Raw genomic sequence first — 16,033 nt, 5'->3', positions numbered from 1 at the left:
CAATTTGATTGCTATCCACAAATTAAAAGCAGCCTCATTTGCCTGCATTTAAACTTGTTCAGCTGGTTCCAAAGCTTCTCACTCTCAAATGGGAGAGAGATTCATGTTCCTCGTCCTGAGACTTTCAAGGGCCTTAGCAACATTTCAAGGGGCAAAGTTATGCAACCTGCCTTGAAAGCCACCACCTTTGAGCTCTCCTGATAAAACACAGCAAAGCAGATCTCTGCAATGCTCAGGCTCCTCTGGGGAAGGTAACTTCAATATCAGCAGTGGACGTTGACTGCAGCAAGGCAGCTCTCCTGTGCTGGTGAAGGAGGGCACTTGTTGAGAAAGGAGTAAAGCTCGGAACTAGCAGACTACAGAACAACTGCAGAAGTAAAAGTAATCAGCAGAGCCATGGTATCCAACTGCATTGAGGTCTGCTTACAGTTCTGAAAAATCTGAGCTATTTGCCCCCTTCCCACATTCTCTTAAAGAACTGTCAGATGAAGCAACATCCCTGTCATCATTTGCAGAAGCTTAAAAAAAAATATCCTCGTTTTCATCTCTCGGCTTTACAAGTTTTTCCTTTTAGGCTGAGATTTCTCATGCTTTTTTCTTGCTCATAGACATATCAAAGGCAAAGAGTTTACATGGAGCCAGTTATCCTATTGCAGTCGTACACATGTCAAGACACCCAGGTCTAACCAACTCACATTTGCATATGTGAGCCTCACGCAAAGCTTTGGTCTCAGACTTCAAACCTGCCATACATTTAGCCCACAAATATATTTAAAAGAACCCCACAAAGCTGTTTTGTAAATATAAAAGCCTTTTAAACTTTCAACAAGAGAGGATAGCTGAAGAAGGGGCTGCTTACAGGCTTGTTCACCCCTATGCACAAACAAATATGCACATCGAGGCTTTTCAGGGAGGCTTTCCCAGCACATCAGAGGGTGTTATCCTCATTCAAATCCAGCACTATGGAAGCCATCAAGCTAAGAAACTGTGTTGCTTTTTTTTTGTGACAGCATTGCCTTTCCTGCCCTGCTTCCAAAGGAGAGCTTCTACCTGGATACTACACAAATTTCCCCTCCAGGCTCACTCCTCTTGGCATCTCAGCTCTCTGCACTGTCCCTCTGGATGCTGGGCGTTGAGTTGTCACCTCGTGTTCTCCTGCCTGGCAGGATAACTGGCAGCCACGCTGAGATGCAAAGACGTTTGCTCTTGCCCTGAGCTCGGCACAAGTGTCAGTGCCAGTTGTGGCCAGACAGAGCTCCACAGCAGTGGCCATGTGTGATGTGGGAAGAGCCAGAACAGCTGGACAAAGATGCTCATACAAGTTGGTTGGGAGTCTGATTCCTAGCAGCTCAAGGCTAAAAAGTCTGACACCCACAGATAGGTTAGTCTGAGATCTGATTGATCAGGAATACTGCCCCTTGACAACGTGATCTCCTTTGCAAATTACACCTAAACATGCAACGTTTTGTACTGGAATACCCTCAGGTATTGCAATTATTTTTTTCACTAGAGGCATAAACTTAATCTCTAAAGACATTTTAAATTGAATGATTGAAAGACACGTGGGGGCACAGAAAACCTACAGAAGTCGTCAAAGGTAGAGTAAGAGTTTCTTTTCCCCCAGGTTCTCTAAACAGGTTTGTTTCAGCAAAACCTGGGAATCTCAAAATCCCATGCTAAACAAGCAATCTGTGTTCTTGCCCAAATACACCCGTGGAACTACTGATGCAGACTATGCCAAGACTTAAACGGGTACAGCAAAATATTTCAAGAGGATCTGACACTGGAATGAGCAGGAAGCACTTGGTGCTACCACAGCCCAGCCTACCAGCATATCTGGCAAGGGGTTTCAAATGCCTGGCTATCAATTGCCCCTGAAGGAGCAGGGTTAGGATGGCCCAGAGCCCCCTGGTCCCACACAAGTGATGACCACTGTCAGAGTCAAGGTCCAAACCCCATCTGATCCTGGCTGATGAAGCCACCAGCTCAGGTGCTGGAGGACTGCCTGCCTCCCACCACAGGGAATCCGATCCAGAGTGGATGGCTGGGGACAGATCCTCATCTTCAGCGCCACACTTCAAGAACTTGCAGTGAAATCAGTCAGTGTGACGGTGGTGCAACTGCAAATAAGAAGCTGTCCCAGATTTACTGGGGAAGATTTACACCCTGTTTCTTTGGACTGGTGGATACGACTTAACTCAAGGCGAGAGTTTTACACTACCAAGGATATGACATCGTAAATTTTTAAAACTGTACATGCTAATTGCACTATCATTCAGCCAGAGATGTCTACTTTTCATTTCTCTGGGTTTTAAAGAGGTGGTAACTTAGCTAAAAATATAGTGCTAATTATATGTTTGAACAACTGGCTAATAGCTTTCCTCTTCGGGGTTCTCATGTACGTACTTAATATGTTGCAAAAATCTTTCCAGCTCTTTTGCCACAACCATTGCAATATGCAGACCATCAAGTTAATCCTCTTTTTATATCATTCAAAGCAAAGCTAATCCCCAAAATAAACTTTCTAAACTTCTAGACCTCTCTTTTTGCTGATGCCCACAAGAGAACTTCCCCAGCTGCCCCTCTGGCCTATCACCTACTGCTGTAAAAAGGTAAAAATAAAGGGAGAAGTCATCTCCCTGACAGGAAGGTGCTAAAATCAATGTGATATGATTATTTGGTTTCTATGGGTGGAGTTGGTTATCTGAACAACCATCCCCCTAGATACTCTGCAGGGAAAAAGTCGATATTCTACAGCAGATGCAGCCCTGGTTTAGGGAAGATCCAGTCCCCAGTAAAAGGGATAAACAATCTTGTTCAAAATTAAACAAAATGTAGGACTATCTAAGAGGCCCCTGCATCTTTCTTGTGGATTATCCATACAAACCTGACAGCTATTTGTTGATGTTTATGCAGCTGGTTGGTGCTGCAGATCTAGGTCCTTAGCAGGGAGTTCCAGTTCCTACCAAGCAAAGGAGAACTTTCTAACACGCAGAGCAGAGTGTCCAGGGGTACAATAGACTCTAAATCATCTTTCCTCCTCAGAGATGGTTATTTTAGATTTTGAAGACATCAGTGCAAGGAAGCTGTAGCTATCTAAGGTTCAGAGATCACCTGTGGATGGGAAATACAATCTTGCACTACCCAAGTCAACGCTTAAAGTTGCAGAGGGAAGAATTGTCTTGGGAAATGCCTATAGCTGAGGCTGGCAGGACCCCGACATGCCCATCTTTCACACCACCAATGCTAAATGATTGCCAGTTGGGGCTGTGGACAGTAGCCTGAATGCTGGAGGTCAGGAAGGGGAGCCCTCCCCACAGCCAACGATACCTAGAAGTTTCTTGCTGTCCAGTTTCTGTCTGTTCAGAGGGTTTGTGCCGTACAGCAGTGTATGGGCTTCCGAGTGAACTGTCTGCAGCTCTTCTAGAGTTGCTTTTCTTCCACGAATACACTGAAAGAGGAAAGAAAAGGGGTGATGAAATCCCTGCTTAAATGCTCAACTCATTACTGAACTTTTTTCTTTTTATTTTTCCTTTAACTTAGCAAGCCGTAAAGACAGCAAGTAATAAATCCAAACCTGGTTCTCATGTGAAAAAATCTTTTGTAAAGGAGATTTCGGTTTAATCCCTTATTCAAAATACTACCCTGACAGAAAAAGTCATATTTGGATTTTTTTTTTTTTATGTTTGTTTTAAAAATATTTACCATAGTGTTTGATAAGCTACAAAAGGACTGCTCAACTACCAATTATTCAGTATTTCAGTTATAAACCATTAGGAAGTGATTTACTGATGAAAATGTGGCCCTCCAAACACTGCCCCCATCTCTACTGCAATATTAAGATAACCTGAAAAATTTTCCCCAAAACACCAAACACAACCTTCAATCAATTAAGGGTAAACTACAGACTTTCTGTTCTGAAACTGATCTTGGAAATCCTAGAAGATTAAATTTATTATGAATTGTTTGCTTATACCATGATGCATCTTGAGCTGGAATACCATAGCACATATGCTCATCCCTGCTATTGTTGGTGGCTGAACTCAAGAAAGGTTTGCTGAAGTCTTCGCTGTAGATCATGGAAAAACTTTTACTGATGTCAGCAGGACCCAACTTCACTTTAAAATTTGCAAAGTGGGGCTCTTTTCCCCTCTTTCCATAGGGTTCCAGCATAGGTTTGGGGAATATCTTTTGTTACCATCGCCCATTTGTGATGCAAAATGTGTTTGTAAGACCAAAGTGCTGTTCGGAGATGCTAGATCCCATGCAGAATGAGGTGGTCTCTCACACAGCAGCAAGGTAAGCAGATGGTGCCTGGGGGATAGCAGGTATTCCAGATGGGGCAACTGACTGCTGACAGTGGAAAATGCACCTCACCTTCTTAACTGGGAGCTTGCGAGTGCCCCCAGAATGTTGGCAGGGGAAATACGGGGTGAGCTGAGGTTTGGGGTAAGTCAAGAGGTGGCCATCTGAGAGTGGGGAAGGAGTTCCTCAAAAATTAGGACTGCTTTGCATCCGAAACATCCGAAACTCCCGCCCCACCACCAAAAAATTGTATTTTACAGGGCTTAGAATTAATTAGCTATTTTTGTGTGTGTGTGTGTGATTTGGTCAAAACCATTTTAAAAGGAATTTGGGGTGGGGGTTTATTTCCTACAGAAGAAACAACATGATTACTCCTCTCCATTATAGTATAACATAGGTAGTTGACAATAAGCACATTGGAAGCTCTGAGAGCCCCTTGTGGAGATCACACAAGCCCCAGCGCCGAGTGTCACTGTGCTGCATGGTGCAAGGTCAGCAGGTCCCTTGTCACTTGACAGGCACTGAGCAGCTCTCATGCTCAATCAAAAGTGTGCCAATTGCTTTTTTAAGACTTCCACGTTCCCGTGGAAGCAGTTTTTTGAGATCCAAAAAGTGGATGGCTTAAGGAAAAAGAAAAAAAACAAACACCCCCCACATTCCTAAGAAGAACAGAGTTGCCTGCTGCAGCAACACCACCCCGGGGGGTGCAGGGACCCCAAACACTGTGCACAGCCCCTGCCACCAGCACCTCCACGTATGGAGCATGGTCCGAAAAAATGACTTCAGGGAACTGTGTCCCAAAGCTTCAGCGTAAGCCTCCGTCCTGCGTTTCAAAGCGCACAGGAAATCACTTTGTAAAATCATTTGAGCCATAAGGCAGCAGAAATCAAAGCACTGCAGGAGTGCTCATGCACTCTGGCTCTCGTAATTTTGGCATTTCTGCTCTCCAGTTCCTCTTTCATTTTCTCTGTGCTCTGCTTCACCACCTAGCATTTCCTGAGGTTAATGATGAGGCAAAAATACACCGTCCCATTAAAGAGGCAATAATCACAAAAATGCTAGACCCAGAAGGGATGGAAATATCTGGCAAATCCCCCTTGAACTTTTATCCTGTCTTCCTTTTTTGCTCATGGTAAGTCAGTGTTAGTCACCCCTTACAGGCTTTTATAGCTTCCCTTTCACCCCTATGCCAGTTTTGTCCTTGGTTCTAATGTAAGGATATCCAGAAAGATAGGATATCCAAGGCAGACCTTGTCCCAGCTGCAGCCACAGTGCCACAAAAAGCCATGAAAATGGCTACAAAGCCTCCTTCCAGAAACTGATATCCCAGACCCTGCCAGCACCACCTCCCTGGACACAGCCTGGGTGCTCTGTGATGGCAAACCTTCACCGTGTCGATGCCCAGCGGTTTGGCAGTGTCAGAGCAGGGACTGATACTGCCCTCGAGCTGGATGCTGGCACAAGGCCGTGTAAGGAAGGCTGTGCACGTCTCAGCTCGAGCAGATGGCCCAGCCCAGGGTCTGTTTTCCACGTCTGTCCTCCGCAGCTGCAATTAACCCGAGGGCTTGAGCTAGCAGCCCTCGTACTTTAAACAACGCAGGATTGCTGCCAGGACAGGCCTGGAGACCCTGATTCAGGAACTCATTCTTCCCGGTCCTGGTTGAGCAGTCCACGGATCTGATTATGTCCAAAGCACACAGCAAAACCTATTGATTCCCTCATGCTTTTGATGAAGGCTGGGAGGATTATTCTACACAGTGATTGCGGGTTTTTGTTTGGGGGAGAGGCTCTTTTATTGCGATTGCCTCAATTAGTATAATTGTTGCTTTTAAATTCTGAACATACACCAGAGTAATTGCCATATTTTATAAAGCTAACTTAATTAAACAAGCAATACTTTAAACCGCAGCTGTCGTTAAGTTTGGACAACTGCTTTCACTCCAAAGGGTCATCTTTAAACTTGTGCAACCCTGTCAGACTCTTACCTATCACACTGCAAATCTGGCGCACATTTTCCCCTCAGCTGGATGTAAAACAGCTTTTGGACAACTTCAGCAAATACATATCTGTTTCACTGCCGAAAGATGGGGGGAGGAGGGTGGTGGATGGGAAGCAATGTGTTTTTTCTGTTCTAAAAATATTCGTGCCCCTTCTGGATCACTTCTATCGCCTCCGAGAGAAATGATAGGAACTCGGCACTTGGCAGGTTCTGCAGAAGCCTCTGGGTTGCCTGATGAAAATGGGTTTTCACATTTCTGAAATTTCAAAGCAAGTATTTTTTTGCATGCATGATAAAATATTTATCTGCGAGCCCTTTTCTGGCTTGGGGCATGTGTGCAACAGAAACACCAAAAGAAAATTTCCAGGAGACAGAGAATCGTTTGAGCTTGCATGAGAAAACAGAGTTGGAATTTATTTCCAGCACGCAGTTGTGTGGGGAACAAGAGCTGCTGAACTCTTTCTGGAAGAGGAATGGGGATCCCAGTGGAGTTGCCTGATCCCATACAGGGTGTATAGGATTATTTACTATGCAGGGTGCTGTGTTTTTATCCTTGGAGCAAATATTTGCAGCCAATAGAATCAAACTAGACCCACACCCAGACCACAGCAAAGGAGCGTTAAGGAAGCAAGAGGAAACATGAGGATAAGGAAATGTCAAAGTTCAAACTGTCCTTTTACAAACACGACTTGTTATAAGTGGATTAACTGCATAATCACAAACAATTTTCACATCAGGCCCTTGGGCTTACTTCACTGGCTCATAATGTCTGAGGCACAGGACAACATACCTGCAACTGTGAAAATAAAACGAGTGTGCACAGACGTGTCAGTCAGCAATACCAGCTAAAAAATGGTGTAAAATAAAACAGGAGCTCAGCAAAAAAGGAAAAATGTGCCGCCTGGAAAAATGTTGAGTTTTGCCTATCACACACACCACTGCTGGTGAGGACAGAGAGGGAGCGCAGGGTGTAGCAGCCCTTTCTGTCCTTCACTGAGCTTTCTGCACAGAAACAGGGATTTGAAAAAAAAATAGCAGCAATTATTAGGCCAGGCTCCAAAATTCCTTCTAAATCAATTGTATCATTGAGTGTGTTCCACAGAATGAAGCCTTCTGCATGTTAAATCTCAATCTCCTGTCCTGCGGCAAGGAGACAAGCCCATCATCCCAGGCAGTGCCAACAGCTCACGCACACGCTCCAGCCTAGCAGCAGAGACCATTCCCATCAGAAAAGCTATCCCTTTGCCATGCCAAGTGCATGCGATGCAAAGGTTACCTTTGCTGATGGAAAACTGTGTTTTATACTGCCCTACACTCTGCTTACTGGTAGCCAGGTTCCAACTGAGGAGCTTCAGAAAGACTGTGAAGGACAGGGGAGTGACCAAATGGCTTTGCACCATGGAAATTTATTACATCTGTCAAGGACAACAGAAGGTGAACAACTGTCTGCAGCTCAAGAAGAAACCCTATCAAACAGAATATTGAAGTGAGGAGGCAGGGAGGAGATGGAGAAAGAGGGAAAGGTTGTGCCCACAGAGCCCGTGGGAGACGATAAAGAAAAACTTTCATGAAGGTCTGGGCAGGAGTAGGAGATGGTGGGGGTAAAGGAACAGGGATGCTAACCAGAGAGAGCAGTAAGTGCATTTAGCACGGCCGGCTATCCTGAAACGGCAGGTCAGACCTTTAAGAAAGTCCTCAGAGAAGGAAATGGGAATCGAGGTAGGAAGCTAACATTATATATTCATCGCTTTCAGAGAAAAGAAGAGTTAAGATGAGGCTGAATTTCACCAGAAGGGAAACACAGGTGGAAAGGAGGTGAAGATCTAAACCAACTCCTTCCTACAGTGAGAGCAACCTAGAATAACAATGGAGGGAAAACAGCAGTCGCTTGGGATCATACAATGAAGAATTTCGTACATTATAGAACAACTATAGCACCAATCTAGGAGGCAAGACAATTAGCACTGCACAATTTAACTACTACTTCTAAACAGAGGAGATAAACAGCAGCAGGGTGCTTGTTTTTTTGTCAGACAGCATAATCCCCAAATTCAGTTAAATGGATCTCCATGGACAGAATCAGGTTTGAAGTTCTTCCTTGCTGTCCTCAGGGATAAATAAGGTTACAACAGGGGAATGTTATCTAATGGCAATGCTGCCACCACGTGGATGTATTTTCTGATTGCTCAGAAAATATTTCTAGCCAGATGCTGACATAACTCAAATTTACAGTGTGATGCAGTCCCCTCAGATGTTCAAAGAGATGAGCAAACACTGTTTTTAATTTATCATTACTATTAGTTATGAATAATAATAAATATTAATCTTTACTCTTTTTATTTTAATAACTTTTCTCATAGTTTGCTTTGCTCTTAAAACATGCTTGTCCAATAAAACTAATTTAAGCACCTGTGATGGAACAGTGTTTAGTTACCTCCTCCTACCCTCATTCCTTTTACAGTATTTTCACTGTAGGTTGATCATTAATTATCAAGGAGCATTAAAGAAGTTATTAAACCACAGAAATACAAACTTCTTGCTCCACAGCTCCTGCTGTTATGATTGGAGCGGTATCAAATGACGTGGTTACTTCAGTTTGTGCTCTTATTTTTGGCCGCTTCAAAGTTCAGCACTTGATAGGGACTTCCATTTTACAGGGAACTGGGCCGAAAATTACATAAGCAGCTTCACTGCAAACAGTGCAGTTCACATCAGGCAAGAGCATTCTCCAGTGTTTCACAAAATTTGCAGCAGTCATCGCAATGCAATGAAATCGGATCGCTAGAAACGCACTCCTGACATGCAAACGCACGAGCATAAACAGTCATCTAGGAATGGATTAAATTTAAGCCACATATGGCAAAACACTGCCTGCAGCTGGAACTATAAAAACGTGAGGCCGGAATGCAGCATAAAGTTTGCACGTCCAGGTAGCGATCACCAGTCCGAGCTGCAGGTTGGGTGTGCACAGTACCTTCCATCCCAAAAATCGGCCCCTGAAGCTGCCTGCCATCCAGCAGGCGGATCAGGCAGGCAAACCCAAGGGCTGTTTCTCGCAGCCCCCCAAATCTCCCCCCTCCAGTGCTGGGATTACCTCACACTTGCCACGGAGACCCGTCTCCTGCAGCCGGGACCAGATGCTCTGGATCCTCCCCGCGTGCTCGGGGTGGCTGTTTGTGTTTCCACAGGTACACTGATGTTTCAGCATCAAGGTGTCGTAGACAAGGCCTGCAGCAGAGGTTACAAAATTGCTCTCAGTGAAAGGAACTACTTTGCCAGATGTATGGAAAAAAATATATATATCTATTTTTGGTCTACCGTACTTTGCATTCAAGAGAACATTTATAGACAAAGGCAGCGTGTGCTTCACCAGGAACCACAGAGCTCTACGAAATGACAGTCCGAGACGCGGGGAAATGAGGTGGGCAGCTGCTTTGAACACAGAACCAGACCTGCAGTGATCCCTCCCGTTAGAAATCCTCAACAGATACAGACAAGAACTGAGTCAGTCGCCACCACCGCTGCAGGCCGAAGCTGTGCAAGTGACAGGAGGAGGTGACAAATGACAACACGGGTACGAGAACAGGCGTGCCAGCGCAGGAACATGATCTAGAGGGGGGCTGACTTACAACTTGTCCGCTGGGTACCTTTATAATTACTGCTAAAATGACTCTAGGGCTTAGGATTAAAAACCAGAAGGAATAAGTCGTTAGCAGGCACTGTGTTTCGTAAAATAGTTTGCACCGAAGTCTTTGCATCAACATTATTTGACAACATACTAATTAAGTCTATTAGCACACACTTGGGCATAATTATTCAGCGCGATATGTAGGTATTTAGCCGTGTTGTTTCATTGTAACGTGGGAGTCAAGCAGCTAAATCCCCTTGCATTACCAAGTATTTATGGCATGACAACAGCGTAGGAGCCTGCTTCATGCTCCGGAGCTGCCCGGGTACGTTTCTGGAACGGGAGCTACGATTTCATAGCCAATGTTCCACTGAACAGAACCGGCAGTTCCTCTGCAGCCGTGCTCTCCTGGTGACAAAAGACCTTTTCTGCACTTAATGTAGAAGAGACACAGTCAAATGTTTCAGCCTGTCCTTCCCTTCAGGCAGCAGCTCCAGAGAACAGAAGAAAAAGGGGCTTCGAGGGGCATGGTTTCTTGCAGGGAGTGCCTGTCCGAAAGCACAGTATAACCAGGCAAGTGAAAGGTCTCGAAGAGAATCCAAAGCCTCTGAATTAGCAGCAAAGGCAGGAGTTTCTCCCAGACCCAGCACTGAAGGGTCTGCATCCAGCCCAAACCGCTCCTCCTAAATGCCACCAGAGCAGAGCGTACCTGCGCTGCGCCTGGCAGCGTGCGGGGCTTCCCTGAGCTGGCTTTCACATAAGCACTGATAAACAGCACAATTTGCAACTGCGTGGAGTTCAAAGAGGCCTGGAAAATACGGCTCTGAGAACACACATGGACACGTAGCCTGGAGCTGAGCTCCGTGCTGCTGCCTGTACCCACGCTAGCTAGTCTGAGTGGTGCTGGAATCACAGCTTTTGCCTGCGTGTAGGCATGTTCTGCCGCTGAGAAATTTGGCCTTCCCCTCTGAAGCAAACTCTGGCACTGACGCTCTCAGCTATTCCGCCTTAGGGAAGGTGCCTGGCAGTTCCTCTCCTTGCTGTAGGTGAGTGCAAGGCAAAAAAAAACAACGTTTTCAGTTCTAGGAAGGGAAAAGGGCGCTTGTTAATTGACTGGCTTTGGGTTAGCCAAAGTTCAGTTAAATAAGATCGTGCTGCAGAGCTCTGTAGGGGTCTCCTGTGCTGGAGTGACCATCAAACTTCATCGGGAGCTGCTGGGCAAAGCCTGGTGCTGTAAATGCCACCTGCAAAAGTGTGGACCAGTGGTAAGGCTTGTTGCCCCCCAAAATTCCCCAGTTTATTCAAACTGGCACAAGGTCTGTAGTTGCTTTAATTCGGGTTAATTCAGTTCTGAAGGAAAGTCATCTTCAAGGACTGTCAGGCGCTTTGGCAAAGTGTTTGTTAGCACAAAGATTCCCATGTAGGCTCTTCCTAGACTCTCATGGGACTGCACTAGGTTTGGCTAAATTGCTGATATTAAACCACGAAAAGTGCTTCTGTCTTCTCTGGCTTCCAAACACATCTCTGGGGACTTCAATTATATGTTACGGATTTAAAGCAAAATAGTGCATGTGTACATATTAAACATACACATCCACGCTCAAAAAATAGCCTTGAATTTAAGCAAAAAGAAGTCCAAGCAGCAAGTCGCTCACCAGGTAGCTGCTGACCCTGCTGAGCGCACCCTCTCAGGGCACAGCCACTGGCACGTGCATTGCCTTGCCAGAGACAGACTGTACTGCAGCACGGGGTGAATACACCCGGAGCTTACCATTGTCCAGATTTTGGCAAAACGATAAAACAAGCCCAGCCAGAATCCTGCATCTGAGACGCTCTCGCTAGCATTGCTCTAAGTGTACCTTGCTACAAAGCCAGGTACGTGGCGATTTACCCACAGCCTGCAAATTTTAAAATTAACTCTTCAGAACAAGAAATAAGTAAAAATACTGTCAACGTGTAATCTGAGGCTAGTTCATATCACGCCTTCATGAGTTTCAGGAGAAATCAGGCTCTTCCAAGCAGTTACAAGTACTTTTTAAGCAGCCTTTCCTGCTTGCCTCCTGGATTCCCAGACGATGCTTAATCCTGTTGCTCTGACAGATCTTTTCGTTGCTGGGGAGCTGGGCACAACTTGACAGTGAATTATACTGATTGCACTGCAAAGCTGGAAGGGGTCTAACACTATTTAAAGAGTCAGGATGAGAATCTGTGCCGCAATCTGTGTTTCTTTTTAAAGGTGTTTTTCTCAAGTCTCTGAGCTTTAAATAGTAACTACTGTAATACCATTGCGATGTAACCGTAGGTATGTAGGCAAAGCAATGTCTAGCCAGATTAAAAGCCTCTGTCTCATTCCCTGGTTTGTGCCTGGTAATACTGCTAGGGCAGAAGCCAACACAGATCAAACCAGCGATAAATACAAATGAAAATCTAGTTTTTTTGCATTGACCTTACATTCTTCAGTTGCTCCTGTGACGCCTGCAGTGCAGCAGATTTGCCAGTGACCTCCCATTTTTTTCATCTGCATCCATGAATGCGTGAAAGCTGCAGGTGTGTTTAAAATGTGTGTGTACATCTAAAGTGGACTTTCCTAACAGCCTACTCAAGTTAAGGTAGACAAAATAGTTAAAGAAAAGGTCTCCAGAAAATGTGGTGGTAGGGTGCCTACTCATTCCTATTTCTTAAGTTAATGGGCACTACAGTGGGGTTTGTACAATTTATTTGAGGTATAAAGTTTCCCCACTCCCAACAATTCATTGATAACAGCAATGTCTCAATGAAGTTTTTCTGTACTGAAACATTAAACCATTGGAAAGAAGGGAAATGTTCCAAGTTACTTACTGTGGTTGGGGACACTCAGATGAAGACACACGCACAAAGGAAAACTTGATAATTTGAGCTTAAAATACTAAACGACTTTGACCATTACAAGTTAAATTAAGTGATCCTGGAAGCAATACTCTTTAAGACATGAGAACAATCGTTTTTAAAGGTCAGCACTAAAGTATAACCAACTCGCCTTTCTTGGCAGAGCAAACATATGATTTGAGGTTCAGATAATTATATTGCTCTGCACAGGAGAGAATAAATGCCTTCATCAGAAATGAAAAATACTTTAATGCAGAACATCAGAATAATTTGTGGAACCATTTTTACAGGAGATCAGAGACTGGATAATTGGAGCTATGCAAATTAATGGCCTAACCTGAGAAGTCTTTTATTCAAGTGTGTAGAACAGTGCGCGCAGAAGTAGTCATTAAAGTCAAGGAGGCTACTTGTGCTAGCGAGGGCAAGTTCAAGGACTAGCTTTCTTTTATATTCTAGTACGAGGGAAAATTAAATGTCATGCTTCAGGACACAAAACTGACTGCTTGAAGAAGTCAGGAAGGGCACTGTTTTCACTTTCATGTGCAGTAATGCACATCATGTTTGAGAAGTGTATTATGTTGTTCTTTTCCCATACCTTTGAAGTCTCGGGTACTGGTCACTGACAGAGACAGGAAAATAAATTATACATAAAAAACAGAATTTCGAGCTGTCTGGTCCTAACTCTGTCCAGAGAAAGCCCTTTCCATATCGTATTCTGAACACGAAAGAGATGAACTGTTCCTTTGTCTGTTGGACAAAACCTGATCTCTTAGGAGCCACATTTGTGTCTGGAGTAATCATTGCTGGCTTCATTAGGGCCATTGAACAAGGTTTGTTTTATCCTGCCTTCTCACAAAATGATCAAAACAATTCAAATCTTAATCTCTCTGAAATCCAAAGCACATAACTGTGTTAGAATCAGTCTCCAAAGCAGCCACTTATCAAACAGATGGATTCTCCTAGTGAAAAAGAAGCCCGACGCACTTCGGCACCGCATGCTTTGAAAAATACCCAAGGCTTTAATTTCCTGCCTTTCAAAGAAAAGTTCAATCCTAGTGATTAAGCTTTAGTATCCACCTCCAAAAACAGAATCTCTGACACACTGTAGACTACTTCAAGAAAACAGAACCAAGCTAACTCGTGCACACATGCTTAACATCTGAGATGTCTGCCTTTCCTTTCTGTGCCTGCAGGCCCGGAGTAGTAGGCTCTTTTTTCTTCCCTGCCACTGTAAGCAAATAGTGCTGGTTAATTAAACTGGTGCTTCGCCTGGGTAAGAATGCATGTGGGGAACACAGGAACTCTGCTTGTCTGAAAAACTTCTCCTTGGGAAATAAAAAAGGGAAGGAAGCAGAGGTTTCATGGCCTGAGCGTGGAGAGGGTTTTAAGTTTGCTAAGCATAAAGAAAAATGGTGGAAATAGAATTTTACCCTCCTTCAAAATTGTCATGCATCCATTTTCCATGAACTGGCAAGAGGAAGCTCACCTTTTACGCTCTCCACCTTTACTACTGCCAGTGAATGCCAAAAAACACTTTCTCCCTTAACAGCAGTTCATTGTGTTTTCCCTCCTCCATTCACCTAGCATAAACACAGAGAACTGCACGAGATAGAAGGCGGTGGAAAAATGAGGACCTGGGAGTCTGGACATGGATAGATAGCACAAAAAGGATGTTTAAGAGGTGAACCACATGAAGCATTTTTCGTATCATCGCTCTGGATTAAGTAAATGTACAGTACTATATAAAAGCAATGCAATATTCCACCTTTTAAATGATTTTTTTTAACCCTTCCTCTAAGGAAAATGAATCATAACACTGTGCCAGTGTGTTTCCAAAGCAGCACTGTTCTCAAAATCTGCATTCCTACTGTTACTTTCTTATGTAATTTTTAATGAAATTCAGAGGCACATATCTGAGTAAAACATATATCCTCTGGTAGGAAACGTTACTGTATGCTCAAAGTCTTGCATATGATTGACAAGGCAACTTAAATAGCGGAGGAGGAGAAGGGAAGAAAGAAAAAGGAATGAATAATCTCTTAAAGTAGGGCCAGGCTTCCTTACTTGTTTTCAAAGCACCAAGGTCTGGGTCTAAGTGTATTAGATGCTCAAGTTTCATCTGGTTTGACTGTGAGCCAGAGGACTACCCTTCTCTGTATCCTTGGCAAAAGCCAAAAGCTAGAACAATCTTGATGCTGTAACTGGCTGCATTACAAATGTAGTTTTGCTAAAATTCAATGTTTAAACATTAGCAGCAGATGGAAACTTTAAGGGCTGATTTGCAAAAATTAGGTACTACCTGGACTTTTACAGAGCTGACTGCACATGCTTCCCACCTGCAACTAACAGCCAAAGAACAAAGTCAGATTTAATGCATCACTATTACTATACCATCAGTATCTGAAAATAAATCTAATTCACAATGATGGTTTTAATGATGTTTTTCGAGTGGGTTAAATAAGATTAAATGAACAAACCAAAGAGAAACAAAATCATGAGCTGCCCTTAATTGCAACATTTTTTTCTCCTTTCCTCAGGGCACACGTCACATGGCAAAATGTTCATTCACAAAATAAAACCTGACATTCGGGGAAGAAGGTGGATTTCAAAATAAGTCCTCCTCACCTAACACAGGACTTGAAAAGTTGCACATAATTAACTTTTACTAAAGCTACTGAATAAGCAGCAAGGATTTTGGTGGAAAAAAGGCTGGTTTTAAGCCCTCACTGACTTAGGTACAGCATTTATTCCTCACCTTTAAACTTTGTGGGGAGACTAACACCTTTTTTTGCATTTTTGGCTTTCACTAGACAAATGGAGAATTGCATTCATAATTTTCTTTCGAGACAAAGACGGACCAGGTAAGAAAACGCTCTTCAGCCTGTTTCTCCACACTGACAACTTGAAATAATCATCTCGCCTCACTTTTCCTAACCTACAGGCACAGACTCCTGGGCAGGGATTGTGTTGCAGAAGGAGGGGTAGGCTGGCACAGAGCCCAGACTGGATAACTTATGGCATGAGATTGCTCAGGGACTGGAGAAGGTGCAGAAAATACAGCCGATAGATACTGCGTTTGGCATGCTGTCCTTTTTCAATAACATTGCCTCTCTCCTCCTTGCATGTAAATCAGCCTTGTCACAGCATATGACTTGTCCTTTCTTTCTGGAGATATATAATTAAAGCACTAGGCTATGTTTCTATTGATTTTTGCAGTTTATTTTCTGTCTGGACTA

General features: G+C 43.9%; 1 protein-coding gene across 23 annotated transcripts in view; it reads right to left on the bottom strand.

Moving 5' to 3' along the window:
• Positions 1-16,033, bottom strand: part of HDAC4 (histone deacetylase 4) — a 231,884-nt gene that overhangs the window by 39,222 nt on the left and 176,629 nt on the right. For all 23 annotated transcript variants that reach the window (XM_068686151.1, XM_068686154.1, XM_068686145.1 and 20 more), the window contains 2 exons: positions 9,399-9,532; positions 3,331-3,451 (listed from right to left, as the gene is read on the bottom strand). In XM_068686151.1, coding sequence (XP_068542252.1) covers positions 3,331-3,451; positions 9,399-9,532 — 255 coding nt within the window. The remainder of the gene's footprint in view (positions 1-3,330; positions 3,452-9,398; positions 9,533-16,033) is intronic.

This window comes from Anas acuta, chromosome 6 (assembly GCF_963932015.1).
Source record: "Anas acuta chromosome 6, bAnaAcu1.1, whole genome shotgun sequence".
In the NCBI taxonomy this organism is placed as follows: domain Eukaryota; kingdom Metazoa; phylum Chordata; class Aves; order Anseriformes; family Anatidae; genus Anas; species Anas acuta.
Note: the sequence above shows the minus strand (reverse complement) of the source record. Positions and strands in the feature narration are given on the sequence as shown.